At 40.3% G+C, this 21,429-nt stretch overlaps 15 protein-coding genes across 15 annotated transcripts; 8 read left to right on the top strand and 7 right to left on the bottom strand.

Annotated features, from left to right (window-relative positions):
* Positions 1-89: 89 nt before the first annotated feature.
* PAS_chr4_0730 (Inositol monophosphatase, involved in biosynthesis of inositol) lies at positions 90-978 on the bottom strand (the record flags this gene model as incomplete). Its single annotated transcript, XM_002494126.1, has 2 exons — positions 90-373; positions 558-978. The coding sequence occupies 2 exons, from the start codon at positions 976-978 to the stop codon at positions 90-92; spliced, it is 705 nt and encodes a 234-aa protein (XP_002494171.1).
* A 491-nt stretch (positions 979-1,469) lies between these two features.
* On the bottom strand, positions 1,470-2,441 carry PAS_chr4_0729 (uncharacterized protein; the record flags this gene model as incomplete). Its single annotated transcript, XM_002494125.1, has 1 exon — positions 1,470-2,441. One exon carries the CDS (start codon positions 2,439-2,441, stop codon positions 1,470-1,472), a length of 972 nt encoding a protein of 323 aa, XP_002494170.1.
* A 115-nt stretch (positions 2,442-2,556) lies between these two features.
* On the top strand, positions 2,557-4,833 carry PAS_chr4_0728 (Essential nucleolar protein, putative DEAD-box RNA helicase; the record flags this gene model as incomplete). The annotated part of the gene is made up of 1 exon (XM_002494124.1): positions 2,557-4,833. The coding sequence occupies one exon, from the start codon at positions 2,557-2,559 to the stop codon at positions 4,831-4,833; it is 2,277 nt and encodes a 758-aa protein (XP_002494169.1).
* Positions 4,834-4,887: 54 nt separating this feature from the next.
* PAS_chr4_0727 (Polypeptide release factor involved in translation termination) lies at positions 4,888-6,204 on the bottom strand (the record flags this gene model as incomplete). The annotated part of the gene is made up of 1 exon (XM_002494123.1): positions 4,888-6,204. The coding sequence occupies one exon, from the start codon at positions 6,202-6,204 to the stop codon at positions 4,888-4,890; it is 1,317 nt and encodes a 438-aa protein (XP_002494168.1).
* A 600-nt stretch (positions 6,205-6,804) lies between these two features.
* PAS_chr4_0985 (uncharacterized protein) lies at positions 6,805-8,520 on the top strand (the record flags this gene model as incomplete). The annotated part of the gene is made up of 1 exon (XM_002494122.1): positions 6,805-8,520. One exon carries the CDS (start codon positions 6,805-6,807, stop codon positions 8,518-8,520), a length of 1,716 nt encoding a protein of 571 aa, XP_002494167.1.
* Positions 8,521-8,651: 131 nt separating this feature from the next.
* PAS_chr4_0726 (uncharacterized protein) lies at positions 8,652-9,410 on the top strand (the record flags this gene model as incomplete). The annotated part of the gene is made up of 1 exon (XM_002494121.1): positions 8,652-9,410. One exon carries the CDS (start codon positions 8,652-8,654, stop codon positions 9,408-9,410), a length of 759 nt encoding a protein of 252 aa, XP_002494166.1.
* Positions 9,411-9,573: 163 nt separating this feature from the next.
* PAS_chr4_0725 (Cytoplasmic thioredoxin isoenzyme of the thioredoxin system) lies at positions 9,574-9,948 on the top strand (the record flags this gene model as incomplete). Its single annotated transcript, XM_002494120.1, has 1 exon — positions 9,574-9,948. The coding sequence occupies one exon, from the start codon at positions 9,574-9,576 to the stop codon at positions 9,946-9,948; it is 375 nt and encodes a 124-aa protein (XP_002494165.1).
* Positions 9,949-10,102: 154 nt separating this feature from the next.
* PAS_chr4_0724 (Hypothetical protein) lies at positions 10,103-10,681 on the bottom strand (the record flags this gene model as incomplete). Its single annotated transcript, XM_002494119.1, has 1 exon — positions 10,103-10,681. The coding sequence occupies one exon, from the start codon at positions 10,679-10,681 to the stop codon at positions 10,103-10,105; it is 579 nt and encodes a 192-aa protein (XP_002494164.1).
* A 627-nt stretch (positions 10,682-11,308) lies between these two features.
* PAS_chr4_0723 (Hypothetical protein) lies at positions 11,309-12,418 on the bottom strand (the record flags this gene model as incomplete). Its single annotated transcript, XM_002494118.1, has 1 exon — positions 11,309-12,418. One exon carries the CDS (start codon positions 12,416-12,418, stop codon positions 11,309-11,311), a length of 1,110 nt encoding a protein of 369 aa, XP_002494163.1.
* A 49-nt stretch (positions 12,419-12,467) lies between these two features.
* PAS_chr4_0722 (Hypothetical protein) lies at positions 12,468-13,046 on the top strand (the record flags this gene model as incomplete). The annotated part of the gene is made up of 1 exon (XM_002494117.1): positions 12,468-13,046. The coding sequence occupies one exon, from the start codon at positions 12,468-12,470 to the stop codon at positions 13,044-13,046; it is 579 nt and encodes a 192-aa protein (XP_002494162.1).
* Positions 13,047-13,325: 279 nt separating this feature from the next.
* On the bottom strand, positions 13,326-15,020 carry PAS_chr4_0721 (Hypothetical protein; the record flags this gene model as incomplete). The annotated part of the gene is made up of 1 exon (XM_002494116.1): positions 13,326-15,020. One exon carries the CDS (start codon positions 15,018-15,020, stop codon positions 13,326-13,328), a length of 1,695 nt encoding a protein of 564 aa, XP_002494161.1.
* Positions 15,021-15,601: 581 nt separating this feature from the next.
* PAS_chr4_0720 (Transcriptional coactivator) lies at positions 15,602-16,057 on the top strand (the record flags this gene model as incomplete). The annotated part of the gene is made up of 1 exon (XM_002494115.1): positions 15,602-16,057. The coding sequence occupies one exon, from the start codon at positions 15,602-15,604 to the stop codon at positions 16,055-16,057; it is 456 nt and encodes a 151-aa protein (XP_002494160.1).
* Positions 16,058-16,335: 278 nt separating this feature from the next.
* Positions 16,336-17,598, top strand: PAS_chr4_0719 (GTPase activating protein (GAP) for Gsp1p, involved in nuclear transport; the record flags this gene model as incomplete). Its single annotated transcript, XM_002494114.1, has 1 exon — positions 16,336-17,598. One exon carries the CDS (start codon positions 16,336-16,338, stop codon positions 17,596-17,598), a length of 1,263 nt encoding a protein of 420 aa, XP_002494159.1.
* Positions 17,599-17,627: 29 nt separating this feature from the next.
* Positions 17,628-18,449, bottom strand: PAS_chr4_0718 (Hypothetical protein; the record flags this gene model as incomplete). The annotated part of the gene is made up of 1 exon (XM_002494113.1): positions 17,628-18,449. The coding sequence occupies one exon, from the start codon at positions 18,447-18,449 to the stop codon at positions 17,628-17,630; it is 822 nt and encodes a 273-aa protein (XP_002494158.1).
* Positions 18,450-18,849: 400 nt separating this feature from the next.
* PAS_chr4_0717 (Essential conserved protein that is part of the 90S preribosome) lies at positions 18,850-21,355 on the top strand (the record flags this gene model as incomplete). The annotated part of the gene is made up of 2 exons (XM_002494112.1): positions 18,850-19,101; positions 19,175-21,355. 2 exons carry the CDS (start codon positions 18,850-18,852, stop codon positions 21,353-21,355), a joined length of 2,433 nt encoding a protein of 810 aa, XP_002494157.1.
* Positions 21,356-21,429: the final 74 nt, after the last annotated feature.

The following is a 21,429-nucleotide window of genomic DNA, read 5'->3' as shown; positions in this document are numbered from 1 at the left end:
GCGTCTTACATAAGCGTTTTGTGTAATCTAGGGATTCCTTACTAGTAGTTAGGTAGTATAGTAGTAAAAGATCAATTCCGTCTATTCTATTAATGGATTTCAGGGCCTTGCAGTTCACCAGTGATATGCTCCTGAAATGATGTAATAAACTTTTTTTGGTCTTCTTCTGGAGCTCCACGAACGTAGAAATAGCAATTGACATCCACATCGACGGGTTCTCCATATTTACCATTATTACCGTGAATAACAATACCGCCAGTTTCCTCCAAAAGAACCCAAGCAGCGCAGCAGTCCCACGAGTTATGATTCTCCCAATATCCATCTATAGCACCAGTGGCCATGTAACACAGGTTCATAGCAGCTGATCCATAGGCTCTATAACCATGAACCATGCCTCCTTTTTTGTCTCAACAAGCTCTTATAGGTAGATTGTTTGGTTTCAAAGTTATGTCCTTCTCTGTCCGAGCCTCCTTCAAGAGCCAGAATTGAGCTTTGCAATGTCAATGGTTTATTTTTCAGAGATGGCAAGCGATCACCATTTAAGAAAGCACCTTTACCTCTAATTCCGGTGAAAAGTAAGTCCAAATGGGGATTGTAGACGACTCCTACCATTGGTTTTCTGTTAATGGAGAAGCCCAGTGAAGTACAGGAGAATGGAAATTCATGAATAAAATTGAGTGTTCCATCAATCGGGTCTACGATGAAGGTAGGGCCCAATGGGACACGAGAACCTGGAACAAAGCTTTCTTCACCGAAGAACTCAAAATCTGGGAACTCTTCTAAAAGTTCCTTCTTGATGAAATCTTCTACTTGTTGATCCACTTCCGTAACCAGGTCAACTGAGTTTTTCTTGTTGTCAAAAGTGGTAGTTCCATTGCGCTTTTTGATAATTGCACCTGCCTCTTTGGCAACTCTCGTTAGAACTTCCAAGACTCTATCAAGATTGATATCGTGGTTTATTTCTTTAGAGACGCTCATTTTGCGGTATTCAATTCTTCAAAAGAGTTATTGAGGGTATTGCAAACTTGAATAGAAGGGAAAGATCGTCTGAACTGAAGAAATCAAGATGAGTAGCACGGGGCAAATCGCGATGTTTCCTTCCTGCATCAGGCCGATTAAATCAGAGTCGCACAATCAGTGTAACAGACAAAATTAGAAGGGTACAACCCTTTCATTTAGTAGTGAACGATCATGTAGTTTTTCCACGGCCTGCTTTCTTTTTTCTTCCGACAGACCTCTTGTGGTCAGATGTTGTATTCGAAATGGTGATCTACAGTGCTATAATAGAGGTTGGCTATCGTTGACCAAATCAACGGTCAACTGGTCCCACAACAATTATTTCACATGCCTATTTGCATAGAAGCAATTCCAGTAGAGTTCTTCCAAGAGTTGAAGCATGCAATGTTCAAATTAATGAATGTAAGTTGATAATTGATTAACTATGATGCACCCTCTTTCAACAGCCGATTTCAGTCCACGACGATGCAAAAATTGTTCATCCCTTTTCCTGATACCAACTCCTTTTTCAGAAAAGTTTCTCCTGTTGAAGATTTTGAACCATTCCATTTGTAAAGCCAATAGGCAATTTTCTGTGCCTGGTGAAACTTTAACTCCTGAAATCCCAAGCTGGACATTATCTTTGCAATATGCTCCTGTGTACAATACCTGGAGTTAGTAATGCACGGAAGTGGTAGGACTAGAAAAAGATAAGAATCTGTCTCCTGTAAGAAAGTGGTTACTCTTTTCAACATTTGGCCCCTATCAGACGCTGTGGGGACAAAATTTAGCACCAATGAACATGAAATGAGATTAAACTTTTCATTGTCATTCTTTGGCAATGGCCGTTGCATGAAATCTTGTTTCAAGATCTTTGGCTCCTGTGATTGTAAATCTATTCGCACAACTTCTTCAAACACCTTACTTGTAGAAATGAGGTTCTGAGAAGAAAGACACCCAATTTCCAAGGCATTGGGTTTGATTTTGACTTTGGAAAACAGTTCTAACTCTGATAACCATCTCATCAAATATTTAGAAGAATCACCGCCTCGTTTTCCATTTTGACCTTGCGTGGAAGCTACTTGATAAGCATCTAAACCTCCTCTCTTGACTATTTCACCATCGATCCGACCGAGTAAGCCTGACAAAAAGAAGGGCTGCACGCTCTCAACATTGACAGAGTTTTCAGTCGCTAGGGAGTTAATTTTTATGTTTTCAATCACTTTATTTTTACTGTCAGAGTAGACTTGGTAGGTCCCTATCTGTTTAAGTTTGGTGAGATAATCAGCTTCTGATGATTGAAGTTTCTGCAGGACTAAATTTTTATTCTTCAACAACAAATGAAACCTGCGTATCAGTTGTCTGGCACTTTGTGGTTTTATACTTGAAGGAACATGGACAGCTTTTGACTCTTTCGTAATAGCCTTTAAGCTCTTTCTTTTCATCTGATCGTTTCTCTTTGGGACCCCAAACAGCTTTTATCTCATCGCGCGACAGATTAAAAAAAAAGTTGCAGGGTAAAAAAAATAAAAGTTTGTAGACAGTTTCCTCATTAGTTCAATGAAGCCAAAAGAAAAGCTCAGATCCAAAAAGGGTCATAGCAAAAAGCAGAGAAAGGACAACTTTAAGTCATCTGTTGTTAAGCCAAAGGCGGTGATAAAAAGACCCACTGGAAAGCTAGTCAGTGCCTCAAGTTTAAAGTGGAAGCCAGTTGAAATTCCAGAGACTTTAGATGATTTTCAAGGTCTTTTTGGGGTCGAGGAGATTGATGGCGTTGGAGTTGTTATCAAAAACGGTGAGATTAAGTTTGAGGTGAAAGAGGATCACGAGAATGAGACAGTCAAAGATACAGATCAAATGAGTGACGACGATGAGGTATTTCAAGATGCTGAATCTTTAGATGGAAGGGAAGATGACCAGAATGAGCCCGAAAATTTTGAGTTGGACAGTGTTTCAACTGAAAAAGTACCAGAGTCAACACCAGGTGTGAAATCTAACAAAAAAGTCAAGCGAAAGGACGTGAAGGAAGTCAAGAAGGATGAAGACCAGGAAGATTTGGAAGATGCTGGAAGCGAGCAAGTACCTATGGAAGAGGATGGCCACTTCAAATTTTCTCAGATGAAAATGCCAGAAGATGTTGACCTTCCGCTTTGGCCAGAAGGACTCTCTCCTTTTGTTCGCCAGTCATTAAGTATCCTAGGATTCAACGAACCAACTCCCATTCAAAACGAAGCTATTCCCCTTGCTATATCTGGAAAAGACATCATTGGTAAGGCTATCACTGGTTCCGGTAAAACCCTTGCTTACGGAATTCCACTAATTGAAAAATATTTGACCCGGGAATCAAGATCCAAGCAGGCTCCCCCTGCGGGAATAGTATTTGCACCTACCAGAGAGCTGGCACATCAAGTGGTTAAACATCTCAAAGAAATTGCTAAAGACTCTCCATTGACCGAACACGGTGTCATATCAGTAACTGGTGGTCTAAGTATTCAAAGACAGCAAAGACTCTTAGATTATGGACCAGGGATTATTGTGGCTACACCGGGACGATTTCTAGAACTTTTAGAGTCCAGCAACGAACTTGCCACTAGATTGGCTTCTGTTGAAGTTCTAGTACTTGACGAAGCCGATAGACTTCTTCAAGACGGGCATTTTGACGAATTGGAGAAAATTCTGTCATCTTTGAAGAAGATGAGACCTCATAACATCCAAAGATGGCAAACATTGGTCTTCTCTGCTACGTTCTCCAAAGAGCTCTTTGGTAAACTGGGCTCAAAATATAGATGGAATGAGGATCAAGGATTAGCAGAGGATGAACAAATTATTGAGCTACTGGGCAAACGACTGAGATTTAGACAAAAACCTACATTGGTAGATACAAATCCCACTGAAGTTGTCACCAATCAAGTTAGAGAAGCTTTGATTGAATGTGGTGCTACTGAGAGAGATCTCCATCTTTATTATTTTATGATGATGTATCCCGGGACCACTTTGGTGTTTGCTAACAGTATTGATGCTGTAAGAAGACTAGTACCTTTTTTGCAAAACTTAGGAATCCCTGCATTTGGACTACATTCGTCAATGATTCAGAAACAAAGATTGAGAGCTATAGAACGATTCACACAGGCCAGTAAGAGTAACAAGCATGCAGTTCTTATTGCTACAGACGTGGCAGCAAGAGGATTGGACATTTCAGGAATACAGCACGTTGTTCATTACCATCTTCCTCGTACTGCTGATACCTACGTTCATAGAACTGGAAGAACTGGGAGAGCTGGAAAAGAGGGTGTTGCTGTGATCTTATGTTCTCCAAAGGAGGCAAGTGGGCCACTGAGAAGACTTAAGAGAGCTTTGGCTAAGACCGCTCATAAAAAACACACAGAAGAAATTCAATTGCTTCCTATTGACCAAGCTATTATGTCACAGCTGAATCCAAGAGTTCAATTGGCAGCACAATTGGCCGACGCTACGGTAACCAGTGATGGAGCCAGGAAAGAAAAAGATTGGGTAAGATTGGCTGCAGAAGAACTGGGAGTTGATGATCTTGATAATCTACAGGAGGATGACTATCTTAAGAGAGACAGGAAAAGAAGGGAAGGAAAGACTTTGAGTCAAAAGGAAATGAACGAAAAAAGATACAAGCTGGAACAGCTTTTGCAAACGACTATTAGAAAGGATTCTAGAAGAAGCTATTTAACTGGAGGCAGTTACAACCTAGCAGATGTTCTTTTAAAAGGCAAAGGTCATCAGGAAATTGTGGGACAGGAAAAAGTTGATGTCTTAACTTTTTTGAAAAAGAAGGCTGAGAATAAGAAAAAATCTAGCAAGGCATAAGTGAATCAAGTGGATCTTTTGTTGTCACATTAGCTCTTCTATCTATAGTACAGACTAAATATAATCATCATCGTCGTCAAAGTATTCGTCTTCAGATTCTTCGACCAATTGTTCAAAATTAACCTTGTAACGCAACAGAGCACCAATACCACCGAAACCTCTAACGAACTGGGCACCTTCAGATGATCTATCCGTAACAAATTCTAAGGCAGCACCGTAGTTTTGGTAGTTTTCAGCTAACCACTCCAACAGCGGTTCTTCTCCGGCTATATCCATCTCTGTTCCAGTAGCCTTGTCAATAAGGTAGTCCTTGTTTTCTTGAGAAGGAGAAGCATGCACAATAACATTGGAACCGTCGCTTGCCTTCAAAGTGTAACGTACAATGTCCAAGTTTTCGTAAACAATGATGATTTCACAGGCACCCAGGTCTAGCGCCTTCAGTGTGTCCTCAACACCATAGCAGAATTTTCCAGTATCTTGAGAGATTTCGTCAAAATATTGTGTAATCAATTTCTTTTCTTGGATGAATTTTACATTAGCTAATGTCTCAGCAGACATTTCAATGGCCTGGTTGAATCCATTTTCACCACCATAAGACACGTCGACCACTTTGATCACCTTCGCCTGCAGACGGTTGTCAAACATGTCAGATTTCGACAGCTCTGTTTTAAAATCGGCAGAACCAGCTAAGATCAGTCCCGAGACGTTAACTTTGTCACCAGTGATGAAGTTTTGCACGGCCACTTCGGAAACTTTTCTAACGTAGTTGTGTCTTTTCTCCTCTCTCAGACGGGCAAAACGCAGGGCAGATTGACCACCTCTACCATGCTTCTTTGGAAGATCGACAGTGAATTTATGTAAAACTTCTCTGGTGTTTCCAGACAATGTACCAAACAAAGCTCCATTACCGTCCATGACGATGAAACCGAACTTGTCGTCACTCTCTAATAATTCAGACAATGCCTCAGTGTGAAATTTGTTGTCACATAAGTACAAAGATGTGTTGATTGGTTTAAAAGGTTCGAAACCAATGGTCAGCTTCTTTTCCTTACCCTCTTCAGTGATGACATCTCCACAATAGACGACCAAACCATTTGGAGGAACTTTGGTATATTGTTTCAATTTTTGTTGTGTGGATGTAATGGCAGATAGAACTGACAATCTGTTGACTCTGGACTTGATGTTGGAAGCGGTACCATATTCATCCGTCAACATCTTTTGAATCAAAGGAATTTGACCTTTTGGAGGTATGATCAGAGAGATCATGGATGTACCATTACCTCTGGCAACTTCCAGAGACTTGATCAGTTTCTTGACCTTCCAAATTTCAATGTTCTTTTCTGCTTCAGTTGGTGGGAGTACAGGGGCCATAATCAGAAGATATCAGGGGAGTCTTAGAAAAGAAGAGAAGAAAGGGTAGCAAGACGAAAATTTTTTTTGATGTGTCTCGTAAGTGTTCGAGAATCTGGAAGGGAGGTTGGAGACACCAGAAGGAGGATGTTTAAAGATGAGAGCGTTTACTTTTACGAAAGAGGGTTAAGCCAGGTTTGAAGAAGAGACATCTAAATTGATAGAAATATATACTGCTGAGGTTTGGTTGACGGTAAACCGAGATCCTGAGGGGGTGGGTTTATCTGAAATTTTTCAGTGAAAAATAACATAACCAAAAGAAGGGGTAAAGTAGTAGCTTGAAGGACACACGTATGTTAAATTTCCTCAGTTCATTATAAAAGCTTTTACTTTCAGAATACCGTTTTTTTTGGAATAACACCTCATCCCATAATCAACTGAGAGCCTTACCAAGTCTAGGGTTTTACTATCTCATGGCTTTGGGTGTCAGTCAGGCTACCCAGAAAATAGGTGTCCTCGCGCGCAAACAACCCCTGGCCACCCGCTGCTCATTCTTATCTTGCTCGCTTTTGAAAATATTCTAATCTATCTCCGTCGACCACTCCTACTAACCATTCAAAAATGGGGGACGCTGTCAAGACAGAGAGAAGACCATCCTTTCTGCAAAAGCTACCCTTCAAGTTTGGTCATCAGGATACTTTGAACACCACAGATTTTCCAAAACTTGGTTTTGGGGAACTCAAAGTTATATTTCAATATCTTGATTTGGATACGCTGCTGAGCCTTAACACTACAAGCAAGCAATTTTACTTAGCATCGATAGCATGCCTTTACAAACGGGTGACAGTGATAGTAAATGAAAACTACGTTCATGACCATTATAACAGGTGTACTAGTTCAACCATAATTAATGTGAAACAATTTTTGAGGCTGGTCCTCACATTGTACCACAATCAGCACCTGGCCCGTTTGATTCAAAGCTTAAGCGTGGTTGATCTCTGTCAGGAAGAAGGTTCTGTTTGGGGTAAGACAATTCCTGAAATATTGGGGGAGCATTTTCTGCAACCTGTTGGAGTGCCTTTTGACTTGAAAACGATGACTTTTAGTGATGTGTTTGCACTGGGTTTGTCTTTGATGACCAACTTAGAGTACATAAATTGCGATGGTTTAAGTCTAAGCTCGTGGCTGACTTTGCTGAAAGGAACTACAGTTAAGAGGATAGTGATCCAATGTAAAGGGAATAGCAACTTAGAAACCACTTTGGATTATAGTTTGAATACCTTCAGATCAGTCGAAGATTTAAAAATCAATGTTTTTGATTCTGAGTCGGTAAATGGCGAGCTAGTTTTTCTAGCCAAGTTGTTGAAGGAGTCACATGTAGCTCCGAAATTAAGGAGATTAACATTGGAATACATCAAAACCAATGAATTCAGTTTTGATAATAAACTGCCCAATTTCAACTGGCTCACTTTACTCAATGAGCTGGAATCTAACAAATGCTTCTTCTCTAATTTAACCCACCTGGGAATTATTAAATGTCACATTGATACCATTCAGCAGCAAGTGGTGACTCTTTTGGAAAAAATTGTAGATTTTTCCAAGTTAGAAAGCCTTGACCTGGAATTCAAAGAGTATTCACACAAGTTTAAAGGCCATTCTATTGATAGCAGTGAGGATAACAAACAAACCAACAATTGCTTTCTCCTGCGCATTCCTGCCATGCCTTCTTTGAAATATCTAACATTGAAACCCACTAAGAATTGTATTATTTGCCAGAGACAGTCACTATTAACTTTCCTGGGTGAACGCCTCTCTCAAAACCAAATAACCCATTTTAGTTTAACATTCACGTCAATAACTTTCGACGATGTGGAGGAAATTAACCGTTATCTTACTGAAAAGCAGCAATCAATCGAGTGTCTTTCCTACAATGACTTGACTCTGCAACATAATTTTATCAAGTACATGGACAACTGGTTTGAAGAGAACGATGTACCATGTACGTCATCGGTGCAATTAATCGAACAGAACAATTATCATTACAAGAATTACAACGTGTTTACACATAAAATTGACAGTTTTGATCAAGCTATGGTGTATTCTTCTAACAAGTTTGTCAATGATTGGAGATCTCGCAACCCGATGCTTCGCATCTTCTTGAAACAGTTCCTCCTAAATACCAACTCGGGCAACCATTACATGAATGAGTTGCTGAAGAAGCTCCATCATCTTAGAGAACTATTCATATTCGGGTTCCGGTTTCACCTCAGAGACGGCGTTCTATTACTCTATGAAGACAACCACTCAGCAGAGACTTTGATGTATCTATATTTATAAATGGTCTGTCGTATTATGTAATCGCGGGAATTGATAAGCTTCCGAATTAATGCTCGTCATGCTTCCTTTTTCTTCTTCTTCTTTCCCTCATCTCCACGTTATTAGTCCCCGTAGACATTTGAACATACATCATGTCAAGAGAACCACCAACTTACGAACAAGTATCTCCATACGACGACAATGCCAGCCCCAGCGGGTTTAGTGAACTACCTCCAGACTTCAAGTATGACGTCAATGTGTCTGGTTGTGAGTTGCAAATACGACAGGGCTTCATAAGAAAGGTTTATACTCTGCTATCCATCCAACTCTTTACTACGTTCCTGACTGGGTTCATCATTTACAATAATGATAGCATTAAGATATGGTGTTTAACCAATATCTGGCTATTCTACGTCTCCCTGGTAGGCAGTATTGCGTTTTTAGGATTCGCCTACTGGAAATCCAAGTCATATCCCTACAATTTGTTTTTGCTTCTCGGATTTACCATCTGTGAAAGTTATGGTATTGGAATGGTAACTTCATTATACGACAGTAATATCGTTCTACAAGCAATTTTACTTACTTTGGTGACCTTTATCGGTTTAACACTATTCACAATACAGACAAAATACGACTTTACACAATGGCAGGGCATAGCCTCGATAGCCCTTTTCGGAATGTTTTCCGTGGGCCTGGTATCGTTATTCCTGCCATTCAGCTCTACATTTGAACTATTATACTCCTGTTTGGGAGCTTTGATATTCTCTCTCTTCATATTGATTGACACGCAGGTAGTGTTGACCAAATGTCATCCCGATGAGGAGATTGTGGCCACTATCATGCTATACTTGGACATCATCAACTTATTCCTCTTCATTTTGCGTATCCTTAGCAACCGTGAAGAGAACTGAGCTGATTGGCTCATGTCGGATGATCAAGTCGAATCATTGTGTCTTATTATATGTGTATCACTTTACCATGTATGCCTTTGTGACTAAGTAGTGTAAATCTTTCGCGAAGCCTTCTATCCATCTTACAAATCCAATTATTCTTCGTCTTCTCCTGTACAGCAAAATGATCAGAAACGTCAGATTCTTCTCTAACACCAGAGTCGTAAAGCAAGTCGTAGAGCTAAACGGGATGGCAGAGTTCAAGAAATCCGTTTTGCAGTCAAAATCTCCAGCCTTGGTCGATTTTTACGCTGATTGGTGCCAACCTTGCAAGGCCATTGCGCCCATTATTGACAAATTCAGCAATGAAGACGCTTACACTAAAAAGAACATTAAATTCTACAAGGTTAATGTCGACAGCAACGAGGACATTGTCATGGAGTATGGAATTTCCGCCATGCCAACTTTCGGGTTTTTTTCCAATGGAGATATTTCCCACAAAGTCATTGGAGCCAGTCCTCAAAAAGTGAAGGAGAGCTTGGATCAGCTAAGCCAGTAACTTTGAAATCGATGACGCTCTGCGTGTATTCAGTATGTACAAAAATGGAAGAATTATTTATATGATATGTTGAGGCTGTTTTGACAGTTCTTTGTTTACTGTGTTTATGATAATATGGTGTGCTGTGAGATAAGTCTGATAATTCTGCTCATGATCAATCAAAAAATTTGCTCTCTTTGAATACAATGTGCCGATCGCTTTTCTTAGTCGGTTTCTTGAAAACTAAGTCTTCTGAGTAGCCATACTTGGACCAATGTATCGATGGACTGACAATAACCTTGGTCAGACCAGGTAATGTAACCTGGCGTGTTGCCAGACGACGTAGAAACGAGCTTGGGTCTTGCATTGCTTCCATTTTAGTTTCTTGAAGACGCTGAATATCTTGGGTTACAAGTCCACGCTGTTGCTTGAGCAATGATAAGGTGGAGCATAGGGCTATATAATCTGGGTTGTCAGCCAGCTCATGGATATTCTGTTTGTTGTGTTCCAGTGGCTTAGCATCACTATCATCTTCAGTCACCGGCGACGTGGGAGCGTTTGGTGAAAGTGATCTTTTGCGTTCTATAGGGCTAGTGGTATAGTTAGCGTGCATATCCATACTATCGTGATCATCAAAATCGTGTAGCTTCCTGGAGCAAAACCTTTTTTCACGTTCATTTGTTTCCAGCGACTCATTCAAGCGCTTCCTCACAGAGTTAGGCCGAACATGTGGTTTAATATTTGCCGCCATCATATGAAGCTCTAAGTTTGAAGGTTGAGAGCTTTACAAAAAAAAAATTGCACGATCCTGAATATAGGAATCAGGAAAGAAGGGTGGGAAGGTGGAAGAGGACCCCGATCGCTAAGCTAAACAAACAAGCAAGGGAGGCAAAAACGGGACAAACTTCTCAACGACTGATTAACTAACAAATGGCGGTGAAATACAACCTGTTCAAGTCGTTATCCTTTTAAGGTGAAACGAAATTCTGTTGAGGGGAAAAAACTGAACACGAAAGAAATTAAATGTTTTAGTTGCGGATTTCCAGCTGCCTCATTCCATTGCTGCCATCTCCTTATTACGCCAGACCCCCCTCCTTCTCTATGCATGCTCACCTTCGCGAATGTGTTGGGTGGCGTTATTATGACCAAAACAAGATAACGTATTTCACGTGGTACACGCGGTTTCATCGTAAAGGTTGCGTCTCTTTTGCATGGGTATGATAAAACAACAACAACAAAGGGGTTTGTTGTTGGGGTGTCAAACTGAAACTCGGACTAGAAGAGATGGCTACAAAAAAAAAAGGCAGGGTAAGCCGAGATCGAGACAAATCGGATTTTGAATGGAAGGTTGTCTCCCTATATACAGTATATCCTAGTGGGTCTATTTGAGCTTTTTCTTTTCCGAATTGGAGCCTGGAACCTGCTTGACAATCTTTTTCAGTTTGGAAATGTCCTCTTTGAGTAGTTTGGCTTGAGCCTTGTATCTCCATCCTACACCAAGTTCCTTCTTCAACTTCTCTTCCCCAGCCTTTTTTCGTTGGTTCATGATACCAATCTTCTGATCGTAGGATAATCCCTTTTCGGCCTCTTCAATAGTTTCTTTTCCAAACAAATAATCGTGAATTCTTCCATCTCCCCAAAAGAAACCCTTTCGGTCTACAATCCATGGAAACCTGCGACCAGTCTCCCTCAGGAAGAAGAATATAGTCGAGTCTACCGTTCCATAGAAACCTCTACCTGTCCATACCTTAGAAGTCTGTGCTCTATTAAGGTTCTCAACGGGAATGCTTATAATTGGTGAAGGTCTAGACGGAACTAGGGGATGTGTCAAAATCTGAACCAAAGGCTTCTCCCCTTTAGAGCCAGGAATGTACCACAGTCGTCTCACCAATCTCGTGGGAGTATAAACAAACAAAAGAGCAAATCCCAAGGGAAAACATGCCAGACCGATGGTCAAAAAACTTTGCACAATGAAATTAACCACTTTAGGGGCCATAGGTAGGGCAAGTTCATTTTTATCAAAAGTACTCCATGCTAGTTCCATTCCAATAGTTAGAACATTGATCCCGTAGACAGCAAAGACTAGAGCAAAACAAGCACAGAAAACAAAATATAGTCTATGCGGCTCTGCTTCATAAATCAGCTCTGGTTCGGACTTGCTTTCTAATATCTCTACCATCTTGCGGAAGGGCATATTTGGACCTACCATTGGAACTCCTGGTCTTGGTAACAATGTTGGAACAGCTTCCTTGCTGAGTGGAAACTTGGGAATCCTATCAATCAGTTTATTAGATTGAACTGATTCACCTGGTATCCTATGTAAGGTTGTTTTGTCAATTTGAATCGGAGGTTCTTCGATTTTAGATTTTTTTTGGGGTACCGAAGAGTTTGCTCTCGATGGTGTCAAACGCAAGCAAGAATTGGGCTGGTGCAATCTCAACTGGTACGAAAAAACTGTAAGTGGTCTTGAGAATGAAGTCATGGACCTCATCTGCCCAAAAGGCATGATGAACCTAGCCCTTAAACCCATTGAGGCGACCATGGTTGAGATAATAATTCATGAGTTGAAATATCAATTAAACAATAGATCGCGGGTAGTGCTTTCTCCTCTTAAGACTATTCACCGAAGACTAAAGATAACTGCAATGGCCAAGAGGGTAACGAAACCCAGCGCCTCGTCTGATAGAAGGGCAGCATCTGGCAGACAACCAGGAAAGTACCTTCATAGCTCAAGGAACTTTGATTCGTCGACGTTTGTCAAAGATCCGAAAACTATACTGAATAATATCAAGAGACCTTCAGGTGCGTCACCCTCATATTCGCCTACCACTTCCAATTCTACTGAATTCAAACTATTTGTTGGAAATTTGGGCCAAGATGTCACGGAAGAGGTTCTTCTTAGCTCATTTTCAAAATATCCAAGTCTTCAAAACGTTATAGTGCCTAAAGAGCAGAAGACGAGTAAGATAAAGGGCTATGGATTTGTATCTTTCGCTTCTTCCGAAGACTATTTGAATGCATTTAAAGAGATGAACGGAAAGTACGTTGGTCAAAAACCTATTACTTTGAAGCGAGCTGTCGGTCCTAAGAATGAGAAAAAACGACAAGGGAAGCGATAAGAAGGAAGAGTACCATAATACCGAAGACTCTTCTTAGTTTTGAGGTCAAAGTAGTTGATGTTGGTATTTGCAGGTTACTGGATTCAAGGGAATCTTTACAAATATATTCACGGTTGAAACGAGACTATATTCATATTTGTGTACTCAATTACTTGACCACTCAGAGAAAAAAAGGCCCTGCGTACTGGCTCACATATATTAGATACCAGCTTAGACCTCAATTAAAGAAAAATAGAAAAATATCTAATACTGCATGGTTTGGTCTTGACATAGGTACCTTCAATTAACAATTAAAACAGGGAGTCTTCCACATTCTACTATCTGATTGTTAATTCTATCAACCAGCTTGAGACCCTTTAAAGTATGAACGCCCTTCTCAAAAGCTAGAAGATCAATTTCACATTCATATAACGCTCCATGTTCCAAAGGACCGATATTAATGTCATTTCGCAATGCTATGATTCCATGAGTTGTCGGTTTCAAACTTTGATATGATTTAAACAAAGTACCCGAAGAAAATATGGGTAGTTCAGTCCGGTTATTTATAGAAGGAGGATCTGGCATCTTTTTCTCAAAGATAAGGTCGGAAGGTGGTTGAATAATCAATGTCAGGTTCATAGATGCATTTCCCTTGTTGATTGCTTGAACTTTCCACTTGAAAACTGAGCCCACAGCCACTTTGCTAGGGCTCGAGAAGGAGATGCTGAGTCCTGCGAATGCTGGAAGTTTGGGTTTTTGTTTCAAATTTGCTACACTCGTATTTCGTAAGGAGAGTTTAAGGTCTTGCTTCCTGCCCAAAAACTGTGGTGTCGTTGGTTTAGTTGGCGATGAGTACGATTTTGCTGGAGTGGACGGTCTGGGTACTGTTCCTGGGACTGCAAAGTCTATATGAGTATCCCACTTGGTGTTTATGGCAGTGCTAATATCCTGATATAAATTTTTTTTGACTTTTTCTTTCATCTTGGCTAAGACTTGTATAGAAACCAATTTCATTGACTTAGAATCATTATTTGTTAGTCGGTAAAGAGATTTGAGTATGCTTCCGGGCTCCAGTTGCAAGGGAAATCTATCATGTTCAACTGGTTCCACATCCCCATTGGAAAGTACTAAATTGACGCTAGAAACCTCCAGTACTATATTCTTCTCCGTTGTGAATTTTGGAGATCGAATCTCTAGTGTGGATAATATGCTATTATTTGAGGAGATTAGTTTCTTTGATTTTAATCTCATGCTTAAGAGTGACAGCAAAGGAATGGAGTATTCACTTTGAAGTAGAAGTGATTTGTTGCTGTGATCGACCACTTCAGACGAAGAACTTCTGATAAAGCTGGATTCGTCTAAGGAATTCGACGTTACAGAGTCTATTGAGGGTAAACTTTTGTTAAGATTGAGGCCATTTGCGCCATCTTCAATCATATCTTCAGATATAATGGGATCGGATAGTGATAGTGTGGTTATTCCACTATTGATTCCAGCTAGAAGATTGTTCGAAGAAATAAGAGCTTCTTCCGCTTGATTCTGCTCAGAATCACCATTCTGTAATCTTGATGGAGCACTAGACTTGATGTTCAACCTGACAAAAATTGCTGCCGAGGGATTGATCATTTTCCTTTGTGGATATTTGATATCAGTACTGTATTGCCAGATAATATAATGTGTACCATTTTCAAGAGTGCTTTGCTTCACTATATTTGTTGTATCTAGATGGGCCGAAGCTATAACATCAGGGTCAATATCATCGTCTCCATTATGAGCAGATAAAGTGATTTTGAAATCAATTGAAGTGTACTGTTGGACCATATCCTGAAATTCCTCTTGACTCACTACATTTGATTTCAATACGATGTAAGTTTTCAATGTATCACTGAAGAAGGCAAAAGTCTTATTCTCTGTTTGGCACAACAGATCATAAAAATCAGGTTCATTTTCTTTAGATTCCAGATTTCCCGAAGGAATATGGAGTTTTAGATCCATATGTTGATCAATAAATGGTTAGCTGTATCTCTTCGGACCCTCTAAAGAAACGCGTTCACTGTTGACCCGTTAGATAACTCTGTTCGCGCTTCACCGTTGCAGTTGAGCAGCCTAAGAACACCTGATCAGCAGGAGTACTATCCAAATTACATTGAGGCTACCTAGCAAGTGGTATCCCAATTAACATACCAGATATCGGTATAAACATCAAAAGTGTGTGACAAGGTGCAAAGAATTTGGTCCATTTTAGAGTCAATGGGTCTGGGTACTAGTTAGCTTGCGCTCTTCCCAATATTCGCAGGGTTTAATAATAAGCAACTTTTTAGGTTATCTACGAAGTTCATCTCTCACCATGGTCAACTACAGCCATTGGCTCAACCAGCACCGATGGTAATAGTTAACGCAGCTTCAATGTCTAGTGAGCCAAAATATGCTTAGGAGATTAAGTTCCGGTCACGATGTTCCCGGAATTCATTATTTCCGACCTAGCCCCGAACCTTCTCTGATGTTCTCCAGGAATCGCTCTCACCACATCGCTTTGCCATCCTGACTATTAATCCTATCTATCTCAATAATTAATCATGTCTGAAGACTGGGACTCTGTTACCGTTATTGGAAGAAAAGCCCGTGTAGGAGGCTCCGGACCTCGTGAGAACATCGCCAGAACTAAAGGTGCCATCAATGAAGCCAGAAGAACTGGTAGCGTCATAGCCGTCGAAAAGAAATATGGCAGCGGTAATTCAAAGTCTGATCCTGAGGGCCAGAAGTTAACCAAGATCGACCGTGAAACAGACGTTGTACCTCCAAAGAAGATTGATGCCAACGTTGGTAAGGCCATCTCTAAAGCGAGATTGGACAAGAAATTGACCCAAAAAGAATTGGCCACAAAGATCAACGAAAAACCAAATGTTGTCAACGACTATGAGGCTGGTAGAGCTGTCCCTAACCAGCAGTTGCTGGCTAAGATGGAGAGAGTTTTAGGGGTCAAGTTAAGAGGAAAGAACATCGGTGATCCATTATTTCCAAAGAAGAACTAAATGAATACAATATTTTTTTATGTCTCAATATACCACTAACGACAATCATAAAGTTATATGTAACAAGGCAAGCGTAGAGTTATTGAAAATTTGGAAACTTCATTCCTTGTGATAGACTATATACTTTTTTCCAGCAACGACAACTCTTTTCGAAATAAATGATATATATTTCCGAATACGGCAGTAACATGTCCTTTCATGTGTACGTTTTTAGCTTGTACAATTTTCCCATACTTGATTTCTCATCATCAACTACGTAACACATAATAAGCGGCGACATGGCGACTCAGTTCGTTATTGATCTAGGAATCAAGGAAGAAGAGACCTACTCCATCTCAAACAAATCACTGAAATTTGACACCCCCGATGACATATCACCATATCTTGAAGAGCTCAACAAGATTCCTCATTTGAAGAAAATTGACTTTAGTGGCAACACCATCGGCGTGGATCCAAGTAAATTGTTAGCAGAAGCGTTATTGAAGCATGCTGAAACCATTGTTGAAGTTAATTTTGCTGACTTCTTTACTGGAAGGTTAAAGGATGAGATTCCAAGATCTCTAGGGTATCTGCTTCCAGCGTTGCTAGAATGTCATAAACTCCGTGTGTTGAATCTCAGCGATAATGCATTTGGCTTGCAAACAATTGATCCGATTGAGAGCTTCTTGGCCCAGGCCGTTTCTTTGGAACACCTGATCCTATCTAATAATGGTATGGGTCCTTATGCTGGTTCTAGAATCGGAAAATCATTGTACAAGTTGAGTGTTGCCAAATCCAAGACCCAAAACGCTCCTGACTCTTTGAAAACTTTCTACTGTGGAAGGAACAGACTGGAAAGTGGATCGGTTAACTATCTGGCCATTGGTCTTAGAGCCCATAAGAATTTGGAGAGTGTTAGATTGTACCAAAATGGTATTAGGCCCGCCGGTGTAAGCAAGTTAATTCTTCAAGGATTGAAAGCAAATACCGAACTAAAAGTTTTTGATTTGCAGGACAATACTTTCACTTTTAAAGGTGCTAAGGCACTTAGTGTTTCCCTTCCTAGTTGGTCCTCGTTGAAGGAAATTAATGTAAACGACTGTTTACTGAACCCCAAAGGTTCTTTTGAATTTGCTAAAGCTCTGAAGGAAGGGGATGTCAGTAAAGAATTGGAGATTCTTAAGTTGCAATACAATGAACTTGAAGCCAATTCCCTAGAATTGTTGGTAGAGTCTATTGACAAGTTCCCAAACCTGAAAGTTTTGGAATTGAATGGTAACCGTTTTGAAGAAGATTCTGCATTGATCGAGAAGCTTAGCTCAATTTTTGAAGAAAGAGGTACCGGTGAACTGGACGAGTTAGATGATTTGGAAGAAGTTGACAGCGAGGAAGAAGATGAGGAGGAAGAGGAAGAAGAAACTGACAACGAAGAAGATGATACCGACTTGGATCAATTGCAGGAAAAACTTGACAGAGAAATCGCTGGAGTGGAGATTACCAAAGGCGATGAAGTTGTTGATGAATTAGCTGAGGAATTGAAAAAATCGTCAATCAACCAATAATTTATTGATATTCAGCAGCATATTTAATATTATTTTTCCTTTAGATGATTGGTTAAAATGGTAGTTTGCAACTGTTCCAATAGTTTATCCTTTTCTACCCATTCTTTTTCAAGCCACTTTTCTAGTTTTTTCCTTTTCAGTGGGATTCTTGGTAGGGCCTTCAATTTGACATGGACTCTGACAACAAAGCTAGAGGGGTACTCACCTAAGACTTGCAACAGACTTGGGCTATCAAACAAGGTAGTTCTAACCATTTCATCTGGTTCCCCTGAACTTTCCAGTTGTATCGCAGTTTCAGTTTGGGACATTTTGACAATTTTTTGTGGGTCTGCTGCCTTCTTTTTATAGTACAATATTGTGATATCATACAATTTACTAAAAGAGGACTTGTAAAGGCCATTGATCACATTGAACGTGGACGAGAACCTCGGATACAGAACGTTTTGCAGTTTTGGGAGGTAGTATTTTTCGTTCAATTCGTTCAGCAGTTCGTTATTTTCAGCAGACCAGATATTCACTTCTGGAAAAACAGAGATCCATTCAGGTTTGGTCGATACGACAGAGGGATTGAAAGTATTGTATGTTGTACTAGTATCCAATTCCCAATTCTCATCACAGCTCAGAATGTTATTGAAAACGTTCAAATTGGGAAGTCCCCACAAGCTGAACCACGAAAAAAATTTGACTGATACCAGGTCTATTTCTGGCCTTCCTTTATCTTCTAGACTCTGGGCCAAGGCAGATATCACAATATAGTCGGCGATTGATCTATGGTTGGAAAGTAGAACCGCAGAATCAACCTCCAGCTCGTCTCCCGTTATCTCAATTTTGACACAGTTTAGTTTTAGCATGTAGTTGGCCAATCGCCAAAAATTAGCTGCTGATCGCCTTCTAAATCGGTCTGCTGTTTCCGCAAACGCTAGTTTGGGTACGATCAGCGTAAATGACAAGATATGATAGATTACAACGTAGAAAACGAGAATCCCGAGGGGAACTAAAGCATGCGAGTATTTGTAGGCAACAAACTTGCGATCTTTGTCAAAGATGCCGATCTGTTGTAGGGTTTCCATCAGTCCGTCAGGTTAAAAAGGTTGTCGGTACACTTTGTATTTGTAGACTGATGGTTTTGTATGCGGCTCAATATGTACTAGCCCATTACAAGATTCTGTTGTGCCCTACAAAAAAAAAAAAAAAAATAAAAAAAATCTATGGTATAAAAATCAGACTCTAAACTTAACTTTTCACTAACTGATGTCAAGACTAATTGTGAAAGGGCTACCAAAGTACTATACGGAGGATAAGTTAAAGGCTTATTTCTCTAAGCAGGGAGACGTCTCTGATGTCAAACTTATGAAAAATCGATTTGGTGAATCAAGGCGATTTGCTTTCATCGGTTATAAAAACGCTGAAGATGCAGAAAAAGCCGCTTCTTACTACAACGATAGTTTCATTGATACAGCCAGAATATCTGTTGAGTTGGCAGTTACTTTTGCAGATTCTAATGTTCCGCTCAGTTTCAAAGCAAAAAAAAGACTGGCCGAGGACAGGATCAAAGATACTGAAAGAAAAATTAAAGAGATTGGAAGAAGCACCTATGAAAAAGAACAAGACCAATCCAATCAGGGAAATTGACGAACAGATTGCTAAAGATCACAAATTGAGAGATTTCATGAATGCTCTGAGACCAGGTAGTCAAACACAAACCTGGGCTGATAACTCTGCCGTTTCTGGAGAAGGTGGACCAACTAATGAAGCATTGGTAGAAGCTCTAGCCAAAAGGGATAAATCAGAGCCTACCACAGATAGTGCTCAGCATGACCCTAATGTTTCAGATCATGCCAGTGATGACGACTATGATGACTTCCAAAAATCAAACGAAGACAATGAGTCGGAGGAGGAGGAAGAGATGATTCCTCTTAGTGAAGTAGCACCTGCAGATGATAGTATGACTGATTTGGAATGGCTAATTCAGAGACGAAAAAGAATGAGCGATAACCCTTCCCACAAAGAACAAAATGGAACCAAAGACACAGAACACAAGAGGCCAGGGCACGACGAGGAGGAAACAACAGCAACACAGTCACAAGACGGTCAAACTTCTAGTCAACAGCAGACAGAAATTGTCCAAGAAGAAGAATCTGAAGAAGATCAAAACATTAAAATCATTTCTCAAACTGGCAGGCTGTTCGTAAGAAACATCTCCTACACAGCTACTGAAGCAGAGTTTAGGCAATTATTTTCAACATACGGAGAATTGGATGAAGTCCACGTAGCCATTGATACCAGAACTGGAGCTTCAAAAGGGTTTGTTTATGTCAAATTTCAAGATCCCGAACAGGCTCTTGAGGCTTACAAGTCCCTTGATAAACAAATTTTCCAAGGAAGACTTCTTCACATTCTTCCTGCTCAACCCAAAAAAGACCATAGATTGGATGAGTTTGACATTAAGAACCTGCCCTTAAAAAAGCAACGAGAATTGAAAAAGAAAGTTGACGCTTCAAAAAGTGTGTTCAGCTGGAATTCCCTGTACATGAACAATGATGCTGTACTGTCGTCTGTGGCTGACAAGCTAGGAATCTCAAAGACAGAATTGATTGATCCTCAGAATAGTAGCTCTGCTGTGAAACAGGCACTTGCTGAAGCCCATGTAATTGGGGATGTCAGAAAGTATTTCGAATCTAAAGGCGTTGATTTGACAAAATTTGACACGAAGGAAAGAGACGACAAAGTCATTCTGGTAAAAAATTTCCCTTATGGTACATCTCTGGACGAAATTACTGATCTTTTTGCCCAATATGGAGAGTTAAAACGAGTTTTGATGCCTCCTGCCGGGACCATTGCCGTTGTTGAATTTCGTGATGCCCCATCTGGAAGATCGGCATTCACCAAGCTGGCCTACAGAAGGTTCAAGAAATCGATCATATATTTGGAGAAAGGCCCTACAGGTCTGTTCACTAGAGATCCAAACTCTAATGAGGCTCCAGATGTTGCTGAAAAGAAAGAAGGGAAGGAAGTCAAAGCTACGGGTGGTGATCTTTTGGACACTGACAAATCTGATGAAGCTTTAACTCCATCAGGACCAACTGTTTCTGTATTCGTTAAAAATCTAAGTTTCAGCACAACTGTCCAAACACTGACGGATACGTTTAAGCCTCTAGAAGGTTTTACTGTGGCCACTGTTAAGACGAAACCTGATGCGAAGAATCCGGGCAAGACCTTATCCATGGGTTTTGGGTTTGTTGAGTTCAGAACGAAGGAGCAAGCTGAACTGGCAATTTCAACTCTAGACGGAAAGCCATTAGATGGACACAGGTTGCAATTGAAACTCTCTCATAGAAAATCTGGAACAAACGAGAAGAAAGCTAGGTCCAGTAAAACAAGTAAAATTATCATTAAGAATTTACCATTCGAAGCTACTAGAAAAGATATTGTGGAGTTATTCAGTTCCTTTGGTCATCTCAAATCTGCAAGAGTGCCCAAAAAATTCGACAGTTCGGCCAGAGGTTTTGCCTTTGTTGAATTTTCTTTACTCAAGGAGGCCGAACAAGCCATGGACCAACTGCAAGGTGTACATTTGTTAGGTCGTAGATTGGTCATGGAGTATGCTCAACAGGATGCGGAAAATGCGGAGGAAGAGATTGAAAGGATGACCAAGAAAGTCCAGAAACAAGTTGCTTCCAGAGAATTAGCTTCGCTTCAAGGTACAGGTAGAAAACGATTGGACTTTGACGAGACCGATGAGTTCGAAGGTTTGTAAGTCATCAATCAACTGTAGTAATGTTACGCCTATCAAAAAAATAGAAACTTAATTTATTCTATGGTACAAAATGC

Source organism: Komagataella phaffii, chromosome 4, assembly GCF_000027005.1.
Source record: "Komagataella phaffii GS115 chromosome 4, complete sequence".
Classification (NCBI taxonomy): Eukaryota; Fungi; Ascomycota; class Pichiomycetes; order Pichiales; family Pichiaceae; genus Komagataella; species Komagataella phaffii.
The sequence above is the reverse complement of the archived record's forward strand: the minus strand, read 5'-3'. Positions and strand labels throughout refer to the sequence as shown.